The following is a 16211-nucleotide window of genomic DNA, read 5'->3' as shown; positions in this document are numbered from 1 at the left end:
CCATCCCTAGCTGCGGAGGGCTGCAGCCTTCCCCTGAGAGTTGTCCTTGACCAGTGGGAGCCCTCTTCTTCCAGAAGAGCCTAGGAAGTTACTCCTTCCCCTTAGGGCAGTTCGCAGACAATGACTGGTCGATATGGGGGTACAGGTGGCATTTATGCTCCAGAGCTCCTCATGGGAATCCATGTCCTTCCTTAGCCCCTCCTCCACCCAATCTCTCTCCCCTTGCTCTGCTACGGGTTTCTCCAGACAGCACTCCCTCAGTACATCTCTTGCAGAGAATCCCCATTTCAGGCTCTGCTTTTAGGGACACTGACCGGGAACATTCCCTTCCCCACCTCTCAGGAGTCTCCCCGAAACAGCCAGGGTGTCGGCTGAACACACAAACAGGAGAAATGCCAAAACCATCTAGCAGAGACACTTGCATGCCCGTCAGATGAAAAGGCAAAGATTAAGGAACAGACTCACCCCATCTGGGGGGCCTGTCTGATCTGCAAAGGCCCCAAGAATAGGGGAGAACACTGGTCTCCAATCTGGAGAACCAGAGCCTGGATCAAGACCATGATGCAGGAAACCAACAGATCCTACAGGCCACCCTAATACCCTGTCCCACGCAGCTGCGGACCCAGTGGCCTCCATGGAGAGCAACCACAGTCACATCGAACTAGCTTCCCCTCCCCCTCCGGAGAACTTCCATCTTCTCCCCACAAAAAAAGAGGTGGAAGAGTTGGAGACCCTAAGAACCTCAGACACGGTGGGAAACAGAGTCCCCAAGGAATGTGGGTACTTCAGAGACAGAAAATTTCCCCACTAGGGGTGCCCGGGGCCTCAGTCGGTTAAGCATCTGACTTGGGCTCAGGTCATGATCTCGGGTTCTTGAGTTTGAGCCCCACGTTGGGCTCTGTGCTGACAGTTCAGAGCCTGGAGCCTGCTTCGGATTCTGGGTCTCCCTCTCTCTCTGCCCCTCCCCCACTCCCTCCCCCCACTCTCAAAAATAAACATTTAAAAAAAGAAAAAGAAAAAAAGAAAACTTCCCCACTAAATTGTGTAAGGAACTTCAGTGACCTAACAGAGGTTGTCAATGTGACCCTGGGGCTCAGGGATAAGAGGGAAGTAGGAAATATTGGGAATCATATCAGTGACTATCAAACATCCATTAGCATTTCATTGTGAAGGCCAGGCCAGTGACTCCTGGCTGCCTCCACCCACTGTATTCAGGAGGCAGACTGCAGGCTATGAGGGCCACTTAAAAGAAAGGGAAGCCAGAGGAAAGGTAGAAGCCTGATGAACATGTCCCCATGGAAGGTCACGGACAGGGAGATGACAAAAACCCTGTCCCAAACAGTGAGTGCATGCTGGACTCCACCCAAGGTGGGAAATATTACAACTGTCCTCCGGGATGTGATGAGCATCCCAAGAACCCAGTTGGGTGAATCAAGAGGAGACAAACGTCACAGGAGATTGGGCAAGGAGTCCAGCTCTGAGGTGACAGCATTGGCGACAGACCCCTCCTGCCTCCCCTCGCTCCCTCAATAAGAAAACCATGCAGTAGACTATGGCTGGTGGGGAGAGACAAAGTAGGAAACAAAGGCAACAAGAACACTGTCCAGGGGTTAACTGAAGGGAGGATTAAACATCAGAAGAAGAAATGGGGAGAAGGAGCCATAACAACACAGGAGAAAACAGGGACGCGCTTTCTGAAAGAGGACCCTGCACCGGAAGCTCTTAAAGTCTACCCATTGTAGCCACAGAGGGATATCCATCTTACCAATATGGTTGCCAGCTCCTCCCAAGAGAATTCTAAACATTTATTTAGGAGAAGCAAGACTGTTAGCAGTGGTAAAGGAGACGTAAGGGTGATTAACGGAGGTCTCACTTGATGGAAGTGTGTGTGTGTGTGTGTGTGTGTGTGTGTGTGGTGATATTTACAAGGATGCAGGGATCCAGGAACTGGGGGTTGGAAGCGAGAGCTGTAACATCTCTCATACGGTCCGTGAAGGGGGCACCTGACACTTTTCCAAGAAAGTAAATAAGAACACTAAAACTTTGGAACTGTGGGCCAAGTTCAATGTTTATGTAAATGATACCAAAGGGTACTGGTATGGTTTTTATCGGCTGCCTTCTTGCATTTTGCTCTGTGGTATATACTGTGGAAGATGATGTCAGACCATACTTCCTACCACCTGGGTGACCTTCAGCAAGGTCCATAACCTCTGTGTCTCTGTTTCCTTTTCTGTAAAATGGGAAGAAGAAGAAGAATACTCCCATCTTTCGGTCATCAAAAGGGTCAGTGAAGGTGAACTATGTCAAGTTTCCCGCGCATAACATGACCTCGATAGATGCCTCTTTCCTTTTCCCACACTCAGAAGAGTAGTTGCAGAGGGAGGACGCAGGAAAACGTCAAGAAACTAGGCAAGCACTACATAACAATGTAAGATGCAACGGTAAAGAAATGTCTCAAGGAGGGTATTATGCCGGGGGAAATATGTCAGACAGAGAAAGGCAAATACCAAATGATTTCACTCATAGGTCAAATCTAAAAAACGAAACAAATGACTTTTAAAAACTGCAAGCAAAAAATGTTTTGTATTTATGTTACGGAATATTATTTGACAATAAAAAGGAATGAAGTCCTGAGAAAGAGAGAGGAAATGGCTTGAGGAGGAAATGTCATGTTTAGGTACCAGGTAATGGTGCATTTAATGTGTGTTGAGATTATTGTCAGGGGGGAGGAAGGTGGAATCTTTCACAATAGAGCGCAAAAGAGAGGTACTGAAGAATTTTTCAGGCTTTCAATTCATAATGTGGTTCATCGGCAGTGTGGAAGGTGCTGGTTAAAGGGAACAGGAGGCTTTAGGCGGTAGAGAACAAAGCATATCCCCAGGCTCAGTATGGAAATAACAGAGACCCAGGACCACCTGAACTGTGAAAGTCCAACTGTAAGAGTCATTCTTCTGGGAAATTTTGGTGCGGGGCTAGGAAAGGCCCGGGATCAAGGGTCCAACGTACAAAGGAGTCACTTTCTAAGTTCCTGAAATGGCAAAGACAGAAGTGAAAAGTGGCTTGAAGGATCAATCGAAGCAGAGTTAAAGACTTGTGGGAGAATATTTTAGACATAAGCTAGATGCAGTAAAAGGAATGGCCACGCGGCAATTAATGATAAAAATCAAGGCCATTTAGTAAAAAATAAGAAAGAAATCTTTACAAGGAAGCACACGAGGACCCAGAAAATGGATAAGGACACTTAGTGCTCCGAGGTCTCCTTATTTAGCAAGCCTCCAAATGTAATATTTTTAAATTAATAGAATATGATGGGGGGGGGGGAGAGAACAGAAACAGACAGTAGAATAGTCAAGTAAAGTAGTAGTCATGGCAGTTGGGAAATAGTGTCCCTCCTTAAAGGTGTTTTCAGTGGGTTGGTTTCAGGCTCAATTTCAAGCTCAATTTATATATTGTGAAAAGGTTTTCCAATTCACACCATGGAGGCATGAGGGGGACACAATGAGGGGGGCACAGAGGGTAGAAACTGAGGACATTAAGGATAATCAGCCAGGCCTGCGGCATTGTTTTGAAACAGCCAAGTCCATACTGGGTTGGGGGGCCTGGCATTGAGGACATTCAAAGGCATGTTGGGTGACTCCTGTCAAGGCGCTGCACCGGGGAATGGGGACACCAGTCCCTGCCCAGAGAGCCTTAACTCTGGAGGGGAAACCACCAGGCAAAGAGTAGCAATGCAAGATGATCACTGCCCAGGTGGGGCACAGGAGAAGTTCAGGATCCGGAAGAGGTCAGCTAGTCCGCCCATTCCTTTAATCAGCAAAGAAACAAAGGCAGAGAGACATCAAGTGGCTCGTATGAAGTTATCAGGCAGTGTCAGAGCTAGGACTAGAACGGGGGCCTTCTGGAAGTTCATCTAAAGGCTTGCTCAATGTGCTGCCATAAAAATCAGTTTTGTTTCCATAAACAGTTTGGTAGCCTCCACAACAGTGTCCAGCTGCATCAGTAGAGTGTCATATTTCAAGGTAACATTTCTGATATTTTTAGCAATTAGAGTCCACAGCCTTCATTATAATGCATCCACTTGCCTTCCCTCTCCCATTCCCCACACAAATTCATTCCCCCAAATAAATGGGGAAAGAAAGCAAGACGAGCCCAAGGAAGCCCAAGCAAACGTGTGTGCTTGGCAAACGGGTATAGAGAACACACGCTAATAAGCACGTAGCCCTCTTCTCCTGGAGTTGCTGTCTCTCATTCTCATGCATGTCTATGTCTGATCCCTAGGCAATACATAGCATCTCTGCATGTTTTAAAACTTCATATAAATGCTACAGTCCTGCCTCTAGAATCTTTCTGAATTCCCTTCCCTTGTCAATGTTGCTGACTGTTCCAAATCCACCAAGACTGCTCATTAGATTAACGGTTGATTCTGCTTGGAAATTTCTATCACTAAGTGCAGAAATCTGGGTTAAAATTCTGCATGAGAAAGATGCTACCACCATATTTCTGTTGCCCAAGAGTAAAGCCTGAACTTACAGGGGCTAATATCCATCTCATGATCTTCTCCCCTGGGCTAAAAAGTGGTGCTTGGTTCCCACTGGTTTCCAAAGAAGCAATAGCAGATGGGCATCTGAAGACAGAATTAACTCAAGAGTCATTACATGAGGGTGTTCTCAGTTGAGTGCCCTGGAGTAAACAGTAATTACATGTTCCTTCCAGATGACTCTCAGCCCGAGATGGGGAAGGAAGAGAGTCATGGATGGCTGACCACGATACCCTTAACGTACACGTGTGCGCAAAAACACAGGCTGGCCACAAGTCTGGATTAGGAATTTCCCCCTAAGAGTGATGTTGGTTCTACAAGTCCCTTGAAATATACGAATCAGACCACCTTGGTGGAAATTATCCTTACCTACTCCCATTCTTCTCTCCTCGGTAAGTATTCCCTAAAGACGCACCATCAACTATGGGGCAAATAAGCCATCCTTGCTTAGTCACACTGTACGAGGAGGAGGAATTAGCCCCGGGCAGAAAATACACTCCAGTGACTCTGCACCACTTGCAGGCTCACGAGACCATCTGCACCATTTCCAGCTTTCCTGCCTGGACTGTGCTGGGCCATGGAGAGTACATTTCCCTGAGGGCTGAAAGGCTTGGTCAGACCTCTCCAGACCCCAGGCCGGCGCTGGGAAGATGCTCACTTGGGCCTGGGATATGAGAGTGCAGGGAACTGTGGAGACCAGGGCGTGTCTCTGAACCACCTGTAGAGTAGCACTTTCTGCTGTATCTATAAGCCGTCCAGGGGGAGGAACGTAGCGACTTTGAAATTTCCCTCTCCTTGGCCTTTTTGGCATGGGATCCTAGAAAATGATCACAACAGCCGAAATGCCACCATCATCCCCAACAACGGCTCTGAGAGCTTATCACCTAGGAGCCACTGCTCCAAGGGCCTCTGTGTGGGTCGTCTTTAATCTACACAACTCCACGGAGGAGATGCTCTCATTATGCCCATTATACAGATGAGGAAGTCGGGTGTGGAGCGGAGAGGCTGGGAAACTTGCTCAAGGTCACAGCTAGGACAAGGTGGATGTGAGTCCATTGTGGCTCTAAAGCCTGTGTGGTCACCACACGAACCACTTTGTGGAGATCACCCAAAGGGGAATAAGTTAATCTAAGACTGGTAAGCACTTCCCATGTTAAAGGAATGTTGATGCTCTGACTCGTATTTTAGCTTCACACCCATCTTGTGAGGCACTCAGAGCACGTTTCCACCCCCTTTCCCATGAGTGAAGAAACAAAGGCAGGGAGGGGTGATCTACATGTGGAGGCCGCCGTGACTCGGAACCCTCTTCCAGGTCCCAAGCATGCTTCCCTCTTCAGAGGCTGCCAAAGGACTTTGAGCAAACCCTGAGGAGCAGGTGCCCTGGTACGGGACTTCTCCAGACGTGTGGAAGCCTAGATGCAACTTCGGCGGCAGAGGATTGTGGGGGCAGAATATTAGGACCGCATGGGGCGCCTGGGTGGCACAGTCGGTTAAGCGTCCGACTTCAGCCAGGTCACGATCTCGCGGTCCGTGAGTTCGAGCCCCGCGTCAGGCTCTGGGCTGATGGCTCAGAGCCTGGAGCCTGTTTCCGATTCTGTGTCTCCCTCTCTCTCTGCCCCTCCCCTGTTCATGCTCTGTCTCTCTCTGTCCCAAAAATAAATAAACGTTGAAAAAAAAAAAAAAAAAGAATATTAGGACCGCAGAGGCGTGAAACAATGGTCTGTACAAATGAAAAACAAAATGCAGAATTTACAGGTTGTTTTTGAACAAGTAGGCCTGGCCAGTTTTCTGCTCATGGCCCAGGCATCCTTATAGAGGAGGAGCTGAGGAGCAAAAACAAATTGAGGACAATGATAATAGGAATTGAGTGAGGACGGTAAAGGCATGAAGCCAGAGAAAAGCTATGGGCCCATGGCCTCGCAGTAAAGGGACACAGGCAGGCTGACCTGTGGTTATCAGTTAAGTTAGGAGCACACTGTATCTCTCCATTGTGAGCAACAGTTCTAAATGTCAACTTCTAGAGGGGTGCCTGGGTGGCTTATTCGGGTTAAGCGCCCAACTTCGGCTCAGGTCACGATCTCACGGTCTGTGAGTTCAAGCCCCGCATCGAGCCCCACACCGCCCAGAGCCTGCTTGGGATTCTCTCCCTCTCCCTCTCTCTCTGCCCTTCCCTCTCCCCCACTCAGGCTCTCTCTCAAAATGAATAAACTTAAAAAAAAAAATGTCAACTTTTAGAATGGGAGGGCCTAAGAGACCTCCTCCAATCCACCATTTTATGATCAGGGAACTGAGGCCCTGACAGCATGTGCACTTTAATTATTGCTGCTGGCTGGGCCACCTGGCCCCAGCCTCTATCCATGGCACTTGACTGTCCCTCTGTCCATAGATGCTGCAGGTACAAGTGGCCTTCAACGTTTGACCTCCCCCCTACTGACTTTGTCTTTTAACTTGTTATGTCAAAATACTTCTAGCTTTGCAAGGAGTTGCCCCTCCCCGGCTGACTTGTACACACACAAAGCCCTAATGTGACTGCAGATATACATGGGGTGACAGGTCAGTTTTGAGGCCGACAGAGGAGCAAACAATCTATGACATTTCTTTTTCAGATCTTATCCTACCCCATCACTTCCCTGAGTCCAAACACACACACACACACACACACACACGCATGCACACACACACAAGCACACACACACAGACACACACAAGCACACACACACACACACACACACACACACGGCCTAATCAGCAATAATTTCACTCCTGAACATTGCTGGAAAGATCACTAAGCCAAGCTAATCAATCGTCTCAGCCAGCCACCAGTCCCCCAGAGATGCCTAGACTTTTCATTGCTATCACTTAACCCTCAGCAGCCTGAGTTTTTATCCACTGCCTTCCAAAAGAGAGCAGAAATACTGTTCTGAGGAGACTCTGGTACCTAAGACGATGTTCCTATCTTGCCACCTTTCAAAAGCCTTGTCTGTGCTAATGGAAGCAGACACTCTGGAACGCTTCAGAAGGAAGGTCTCCCTCTTACACGTGCCACCCGGGACCAGCGTGGTTAAAGCAGGAAGGGAACAAGGGCTCCATGGAGTGTCAGCAGTCAGAGGAGGCAGGCAGGTACAGCCCAGAAAGGGGAGAGGAGAGGGCATGACAAGTGAGGGAAACAGTCACAGGAGAGATACCAGTTTAGCAATTAAATTTGACATCGGCTTAGACAAAGCTTCTTTACAGAACAGAATAAAATTCCTAGGAAGGTTTGTGCACATCTAAATAAAAGACACTCCTTTTTTTTTTTTCCCCCCCCCGGACAGAGGAACACGAAAGCAGGAGGGACAGAGGGGAGAGGGTCCAGGGCTAAGACCACGATCAATGGGTCACAGGCTGATGTAGTTAAGGCAGCTGGACATTCATGACTTCCAATCACTCCTCCCAGGATTAAGGGATCAGAGGTGCCCCCTCGAGAGAAGTGACTCCAAGCAACTCACTTTGCATGTGTTGATGGAACACACACTATGTGCCAGGCACTGTACCAGGCACAGTGGAAATCAAAGGTGAATAGAGAGGAGGCAAAGGGGAGGCAGGGATGATTCCAGGGTTTAGTAGTGGTACCCCCAAATCTAGGAGGGAGAGCAGAGAGGGGGCAGTGAGGACAATATGGGCACTTCGTAAGTTTGGGTGGCACGAGGATTCACATTCTAGATCCCTGCTTCAGTCAGGAAATAGAGGCTTATCCTGGGGAAAGAACAGGAGTAGGGCTTATTGCCTGGCAGCATAGGAGGGCCCTACACAGAGACACAGAGGGAGTGTTGAGGACGCTGGGACCAGGGGCATCCCATGAGAGGACACCTCTCAGGAACTGTGGTGAGGCCCTCTTGGCTTGTGGATTCACTTGTCAAGAGATCATGTTGAGAGAGAGGACAGAGCAGCACCTGCCTCCCTGAGAACACAGCCTGGCTTTACAGCCTGGCTTGGCCTGCTCTGTAGGTAGAGCCCAAACTTCCCCCTGCAAATGTACGGTGGAGAGCAGTGGGGCAGGAGTGGCCTGGGGACCTAAGAACAAAACTGCTTGTTGGGATGTGAGCAAGGGCCAGGAGAGCTGACCAAACTCTGTATGGAGCAGAAAAGAATCGGGCCTTCTTCTTCTCACTTAGGACTGCTATCCAAAGCCTGGTTCCCAACCTCTGCTCTCCCGCAGTAGTTTAAAAGCCCTAAGCTCTTTTTAAATTGGGGGGTGGGTGTCCTGATAGGCCCCGATCTCTGGTTTCCTAATGGAATAGCTCATTGGACGATGAGGATAGAAGTCTCGCTGCTCCAGGATTCTGCTCGCCAATATTCAGGAAAATAGCCTGTTACAAATGCAATGTTTGTATTCCCTCAAAATTTGTATGTTGAAGCTCTAATGTCTAGTGTGATGGTATTAGGAGGTGGGGCATTTGGGAGGGAATTAGGTTTAGATGAAGTCATGAGGGTGGGGCCCCCAAGATGGGATTAGTGCCCTTCTACAAAGAGGAAGAGGCCAACGCTCTTGCTCTCTCCTCCATGTAAAGAGGCAATGAGAATATGGCCATCAACACATGAAGAAGAGGGACCTCACCGAAGCAGACCATCCCAGCACCTTGATCTTGGACTTCCAGGCTCCAGAACCGGGAGAAGTAAATTTCTGTTGTTGAAAGTCACCCGGCCTGTGGTAGTTTGTCATAGCAGCCCAAGCTGATTAGGACGTAGCTCCTTAGAGGGAGGCATGGGAGCCTGTCTTGAGCGGCGTGGCATGATGCGTACAGAAGAGACAGCTCCATGCTGAGCAGTAAAAGTGCTACCACGTACTGGGGAAAGGGCTTCCACTTTACCTGCATTTCATCTTCCCAACAACCCTGTGAGGTAGACTCTATGATTATGCCCAGTTAGCAGAGGGGGAAACAAAGGCCTTCAGGGATTAATTAGCTCAAGTCTCAGAGCTGAGAAGAGGTGGTGCCAGGATTCAAGCCCCGGGTGCCTACTAAGAGTGCGTGCTCACTCATGTGCCATCCACGAGAGGCACCTGGTAGAGAACAGACAGGAATGATCAATGATGAGCTGGGCGTACAAAGGGGAGTGAAATGTTGTCCCTGCCCTTGGGGAGAGTCTGGTGCAATGAGGGGGACCCAAAAACAATCACACCCTAGGGATGAATGCGACGCTGGTGGGAGATCTGTTGGGGGCTCCAAAAAGTGGGGGAGGCCACCCACACGAGGAAGGCTTCATGGCAAAGCTGATGTGGATGTGCTATAAATGTAATGCAAGAGGACTCACGGGCCACTGAGCATGAAGCATTAAGAGAAAGAATAATGCTCAGAGAGGGGGCAAGAAGCCAGAGGTTTCCACTGATAGCAAGTCGGCTGTCTGGAGCCTCTGTTCATCTCATGAAGCAGGAAAACAGGCCCAAGTGAAAGGACTAGAAATTGCCCACTTGGTCAGTGGCAGAAAAGCAAGGCAAGTGTCCACAGAGCATTCAGAATCCTCTTGTATCGGGGTTCCTGCCTTTCCTTCCCAAGCAGGAGACCACACTCTAGGAGAGTCAGGCATGTTTGGGCAGCCATATGGCTCTGACTTTCCCCTCTCCTCTACTGTACCCCAGAGAATGAGGGGAGAGAGCGGCCAGAAAGCGTGTGGAGAACTTAGGACTCCTGACCTCAGCTTTGCCTTGACATTGCTCGACCTTGGCCAGGTTGCTCTTTGCCTTCTCTGGCCGAAGATCAGGAAGATCTCAACTTGCTTTCTCCTTGGACACAGGGAACCAGATGGGCTTGGAGGTCCTTGTATCTAGACAGCAGGGCAGGGGGACCAGGGATGTGGACCCACTCACAGAGCAAAGGGGAAAAGAGGGGCTGGTAGAGATGTGAACTGGCTCCAGAAGGGGAGACAGCCCACAGCATTTCAGCCACAGGACTGAAGTGGGGGGGTGGGGGGTGGGTGAGAATCCTCTCCACCTGCTCCACGAGACAGCATGGGAACTCTCCAGTTGCTGGGAAATTGAGCCATACTCCTGTCCCCATGTTCTCACCTCTGGACCAGAGGAGGAGAATTGATTTGGGGAGTTGGAGGCACGCATCCCCTCCAGACCCTTGGTGAACCAACCATGATCCGCAGGATTCATGTCTGCTGTGCTGCAAGGGACTTTTTTCTGAACGCACCAGCTGACTCTGGCTTCAGAGAGCCCCTGCCACAGTTTCCATTCTTGCTTTGTGGACCGAGTCCTCTCTCTGTCCCCATCTTCCACTTTGCTGAAGTTGTACAGCAGCCTAAAAATGCTGATGGCTTAACTGGTTTAATTTTTTTTTTTCCCCAGCAGCCCTGAGGGGTTTTAACTCTTTCCTCCTGCAGAAACCCTGCTTTTGGAGTTGAATGTTTAAACTCTCACTGGGAGACTCATAAATATTCGGAGTCACTCTCTCCCTCTCTGTTTGATTAGGAAATGAGCCTTTAACTCAATGTAATCCCCAAGCCATTAACAAAAAAGCCCTCAACAGCTCTACTATTAGAATTTCACTCTTAACCCGCTGAGGATTGAATTAGATTAACATAACTACCCACAATCTGAGTTTATTTTCTGTGCCAGATAGAAATGTGTTTTTCAGGGAAGGCGAGAAGGGGGAGGGAAGAGAGGAGGGAGGGAGGGAGAGAGAGAGAGAGCAGGAGGGTAATGAAATGTAAAAATAGAGATAAGAAAAAGATGGACAGATACACTGTAGAAATGAAGTGATGGGGAGAAAGAGCAGTGCATGGTCTTTGGTTTAAAAATCCTGCTAGCTGCCATCTTTTATTTACGGGGTATTTGGAGAGGCCTCCGCTATGTGAAATTGTTTGAATTAGGGGAGCGCTTTCCAGGTATTTGTGATTCCTTCTTCCTGGAGATTGATGGTCCTGCACCTGAGCCTGCTGCATTCCAAAGCACCTGTTCATTGGCCCCACTGTCCCCAATTTGGGAGGAGGTCGGCTGGGTTTCCATGTGCTCAGGGGAGGCAGGGGGCACTCATAAAACAACAGTTCATGCACACGGGCGACTGCATGCTCACATTCAGAGAAATAAAACAACGACAAGGATGGAATGGGTTAGATTTTGCAGACATGAAGTCGCAGACAGCCCCGTGACCAATTGCATTTAAGAAATCAGTGTGAAAAAAAAAAATGAGTTTGACGGGAGCTCAGTCCACAAAAATTAATCGTTATTGAAGCAGAAACTAAGTAATCAGAGGCTGCCTTAGGCAAATGCATTGAAGTTTCCCCCAACTGCCTCTCCAGAAATAAGCCCAAAGGGAAAAGCTGCATCCTGAACTTGAGAGTGAAAGCTAGGCCCTCCATCCCACTGCCAAACAAAGCCCCATCCTCCTTCCACCCCCCCCACCCCCCACTAAAAGCATCCACAAGTAGCCAAAAGAAGGAGTGGTTCTTGCCTAAATGTTCCAACAAACATTTTCTCTCCACTCTTCATGCTCAGAGAACATAGCACTTGTCCAGAGATGAGGGGCTCTCTCCTACTGCATTTAATCCTGGGCCAGCAGGCTTCGGGGTGCGTGTTGAGGCAGGGAGAGAATGGCGTGCTCTCGCATTCAAAGATTAAAAAATGTCACACTTTCTCTAAAAAGCCTTTGAGATCCGCAAGTCCTCAGCTAGAAGTTCAGTTTTTGCAAACAGCTGACTGCTGCAATTTCTGAACACAGTGTCTTTCTCACTGGACTCATCTGAGCTTTCCTTAACAATAACCCACCGACTCTCACTTCAGCATTGTCGTGGGGGACCTTAGCAGGGTATGTTCAGCAAAGTGGAGTCCTTGGAATAGAAAAAAATAATATTGCCACATAGAGAGTACATCCAACTTCTGTTTTTTTATTGTTTTCTTGATTTCTTGGGCTTCACCTTCCACACTAAGTTTTAAATAGTGACACTCCCCCCTCCAAGAGCCCCCCATTTTATACCAAACTCCTTATTCTGAATTTTTCCACCCATACGTGTATTCTTACTACCCGAACGCGTGAAGTTGACCCTCTAACTTCTTGTTCCTTCCTGATCCCCACTCTCCCCTCCAAAATAATAAATGAATGGATTAAAGACATTAATAACCCTAAATAAAATAGTCGAAAGTAAAGAACCCAAAGAAAAAGTTTTAGAAAGGTCAGAAGTAAAACAAGATCAAGTGGTCTCTCTAAACATACGTGTATATATTATTTGACTTTTGCCAACTTAGATTTGTTGTTAAAACTATTTTGTTTTTAATCAAAAATAATCCAGACCCATCTGTTTTGCTTAATGTTTTTAAATTGTTGAAAGGATTATTATTTTTTGGTTAGGATACTGTTTTCCCAAACAAATCAAGAAGTAGTCCTTAGCAATACAGTACGGTAACCATTGTTTTTAGTAAACAGAAACCCAGAAACTTTAAAAGTTGTATATAATATACATTAAACATCATCACATTCCTCCCCCCACCAAATTTAGGGCTACTATTCCTTTGTAAATAATATATGGCAAACTTCCCCAAGTGCAGGATTTTTAGTTAATAATCTGCATTATCCAAAATCTAAAGTCCCCAATTTTCGACAGGAAGCTTGTGGTGTGTGGGCCCTGTGGATTCCTGACAATGTCTGGGGGACTGTCACCCCTGGGAGCCACTGATGTGCTCCCAGAGCTTGCACCCCGATTGTCTAAAGCAAGCAGGGCTCTGACAAGAGTCATGATATTAAGTTTCTCCCTTTTCGGGAAGGATGCAGAGCAAAATGCATCCACAGCCACACCTGGCTTCCTCCTTCCCCAGACTCCTCCTCCCCACCCCCACCAAGTTCCCCTTTCAGGGTGAAGGAAAGCCACCAAACGTGTGAGCCAACAAAAGCCTGTAAGGCAAGACAAATCATCCGCTCTCATCTCGACTCCTCAAAGCAAACTCACTCCGTGGAGCAAAAATAAATAAATAAAAAAGAAAGAAAGAAGAAAGAAAAAAAAAGTCATTTTCCTTTCAGGTGCTATTGAAAAGCTGGTCCCTGGGACTGCCCTGGGTCCCCCCACCCCTCCCCGAAGCCCCCGGAGCCCTCCATCATCACCTGTCCTGTGTGAACTAGCTCTTTCTCTGTAACCTTCTCAGCTCACCCAACGCCGGAGCTGCCAGCAAATAAAAGTTTTCACGCTGGGAGACATAACCACCCCGCCGAGCCGCATGTAAACTTTCCCTTGCCCTTTTGATTTACTTACTTTTTCTCAGCGAAAACAAATAAAAATAAAAGGGAACCTACGGATTCCGAATGAGTTTGGGTAGCCGGCCCACCCAGCCGTTCCGGTCCCTCTGACCTTCCCGTGACAGTCTGCGAGAGGGGACATTTTCCGCCGCCCCCCCCACCCCCCGCCCCCCCCCCTCCCCCGCCAAGCCACGGCCACGGCCAGGCAGAGATGCTTTCCAGTGCCGAAAACCAGGAAGAAAGAGCAGGCACTGGGAGATATTTTTATCCATAAAAAGAGAGACAGAGAGAGAAGGAGAGAGAAGGAGAGAGAGAAGGGGGGTGTGGGGGAAAGGACAGGACGCCCGGGCAGCGCAGGGCAGAGAGAAGGGAGAAGTTCCCGTACTCACATGCTTGGGGCCGGGCGGAGGACAGGGGCTGGCGGGGAGCGGTCTACCCCTCAGGTGTTTCCACTTGCTGATGACTCGGTGCTCAGCTCCTCCGGCACCAGCTGACAGTCCCCTGTCTGTGTCTCTTTGTGACTAAGGACACAGTACTCCCAACCTATAAATAGATCCCGACTCCGTGATTGATATAACAGGCAGCTGACAAAAAAAAAAAAAAAAAAAAAAAAAAAAAAAAAATCCCACAACCATAACCAGGTCTTAAACAAAACAGCAAAAAGCTCTGGGCTTTCAACTCCACCGAGCCCCATGCGGACTCCACAGCCACACGGACCGGCGCTGGAAAGCTGGGAAGAAAAATCTACAGTAAAAGGGCGGCGAAAATGGGGGAGGACACACAAAGGGGGCAAGTGTAAAAGTTCCTTCTCTAGGGGTGGAGCGGTCACTTGGGGTGGGGTGGGGGAGCCGATGAGTGACGGTGGGCAGGGAGAGCAAGGGGAGGAGCCGGTGGGAGGTCTCGACCCTCTGAAGGAGAGGCCCCATCCCCAGCCCTGGGCCCTATCAGGGCCCAAGTCAAAGTCCAGACTTGGGAGATGTCGTCAGTGCAAGTGCTTTCCACGAAAGTTTCCATTCTTGCTGCCAGATCAGGAGGAAAGGAGGGAACAGAGTTTTCCTAGCTCAGGGGCTAGACTGGCTTCTTGGGGGACCCGGGGGCTCCTGGAGTGTGAGGGAAGATGTGCTGGAGAGGGGTTAGGACAGAGTCAGGAGTCACCTGGGCCTAGTTGGCACATTATAGATTGCAGCACATAATAGGTTTTTAAAAGGCCAGGGGACCACATTCCAGACTGAAGAATTGCCCAAGGTTGAAAGGCCTTGGGGATGTTGTTGTCTCTACTTTTTCCAGAAAGATTTCCTAGAAGAACAAATTTGTTTGAAAAAGTTTCCCCTTGGGGAACCCTCTTGCACTCTTGGTGGAAATGCAAACTGGTACAGCCGCTCTGGAAAACGGTATGCGGGTTCCTCAAAAAATTAAAAATAGAACTTCCCTATGACCCAGCGATAGCACTGCTAGGAATTTGCCCAAGGGATACAGGGGTGCTGATGCATAGGGGCACATGGACCCCAAAGTTTACAGCAGCACTTTCAACAATAGCCAAATTATGGAAAGAGCTTAAATGTCCATCAACTGATGAACGGATAAAGAAGATGTGGTTTATACCTACAATGGAATACTACTTGGCAATGAGAAAGAATAAAATCCTGCCATTTGCAGCAACATGGATAGAACTGGAGGGTAGTATGCTAGTGAAATAAGTCAGTCAGCGAAAGACAGATATATGTTTTCACTCATATGTGGATCTTGAGAAACTTAACAGAAGACCATGGGGGAAGGGAAGGGGAAAAAATAGTTACAGAGAGGGAGGGAGGCATATCATAAGAGACTCTTAAATACAGAGAACAAACTGAGGGTGATGGGGTGGTGGAGAGGGGAAAATGGCTGATGCACATTGAGGAGGGCTCTTGTTGGGATGAGCACTGGGTGTTGTATGTGAGCCAATTTGACAATAAATTATATTTTAAAAAAAAAGAGGAGGTGAAAAAATTACCCATATTAAAAACATTGAAAATAAGCATCATTAATAAAACACCATTAAATGATGAAAAAAAAAAAAAAGAAAAAGAAAAAGTTTCTCCTTGGGGAAATGGACCCCACTCTTTGAGATACAGAAGGACCTCTTAAGAAACAAAGTTCTGCAAAAGTCCCGTAAAGGTGGGAAGGCCTCCCTGGGGCAGGCCAGTCCAACTCGGAGAGCGGGGCCACTGAAGCAAAGTTTCCAGAAGACAGAAGAGTTACAGAGAAATGACAGAAGTGTGAGCCATCCAACAATTAACCAGGTGAGCTCGTGATCACCTGGGGACTCCCATCCTGCCACACAAGGGTCACCCACCTGGATGATCTGCTTACTTGGGTACACTGATATAGGTGAAATTTCAGGTGAGATTCCCCTTCTGGAGAGATCATGAGACAGGCCCCTTGCTGGTGTGGTAAGGAATAGGCACTTTATAATCCTTTTTTGTTTTTTT

At 48.3% G+C, this 16211-nt stretch overlaps 1 protein-coding gene across 1 annotated transcript in view; it reads right to left on the bottom strand.

The window, feature by feature from the left end:
- The window catches only part of ESRRB (estrogen related receptor beta), a 173632-nt gene extending 159313 nt beyond the window's left edge, over positions 1 to 14319 (bottom strand). The window contains exon 1 of the mRNA XM_045451611.1: positions 14133 to 14319. Coding sequence (XP_045307567.1) covers positions 14133 to 14134 — 2 coding nt within the window. The 5' untranslated portion in view covers positions 14135 to 14319. The remainder of the gene's footprint in view (positions 1 to 14132) is intronic.
- Positions 14320 to 16211: the final 1892 nt, after the last annotated feature.

The sequence above is a fragment of the Leopardus geoffroyi genome, chromosome B3, assembly GCF_018350155.1.
Source record: "Leopardus geoffroyi isolate Oge1 chromosome B3, O.geoffroyi_Oge1_pat1.0, whole genome shotgun sequence".
NCBI classification, from domain to species: domain Eukaryota; kingdom Metazoa; phylum Chordata; class Mammalia; order Carnivora; family Felidae; genus Leopardus; species Leopardus geoffroyi.
The sequence above is the reverse complement of the archived record's forward strand: the minus strand, read 5'-3'. Positions and strand labels throughout refer to the sequence as shown.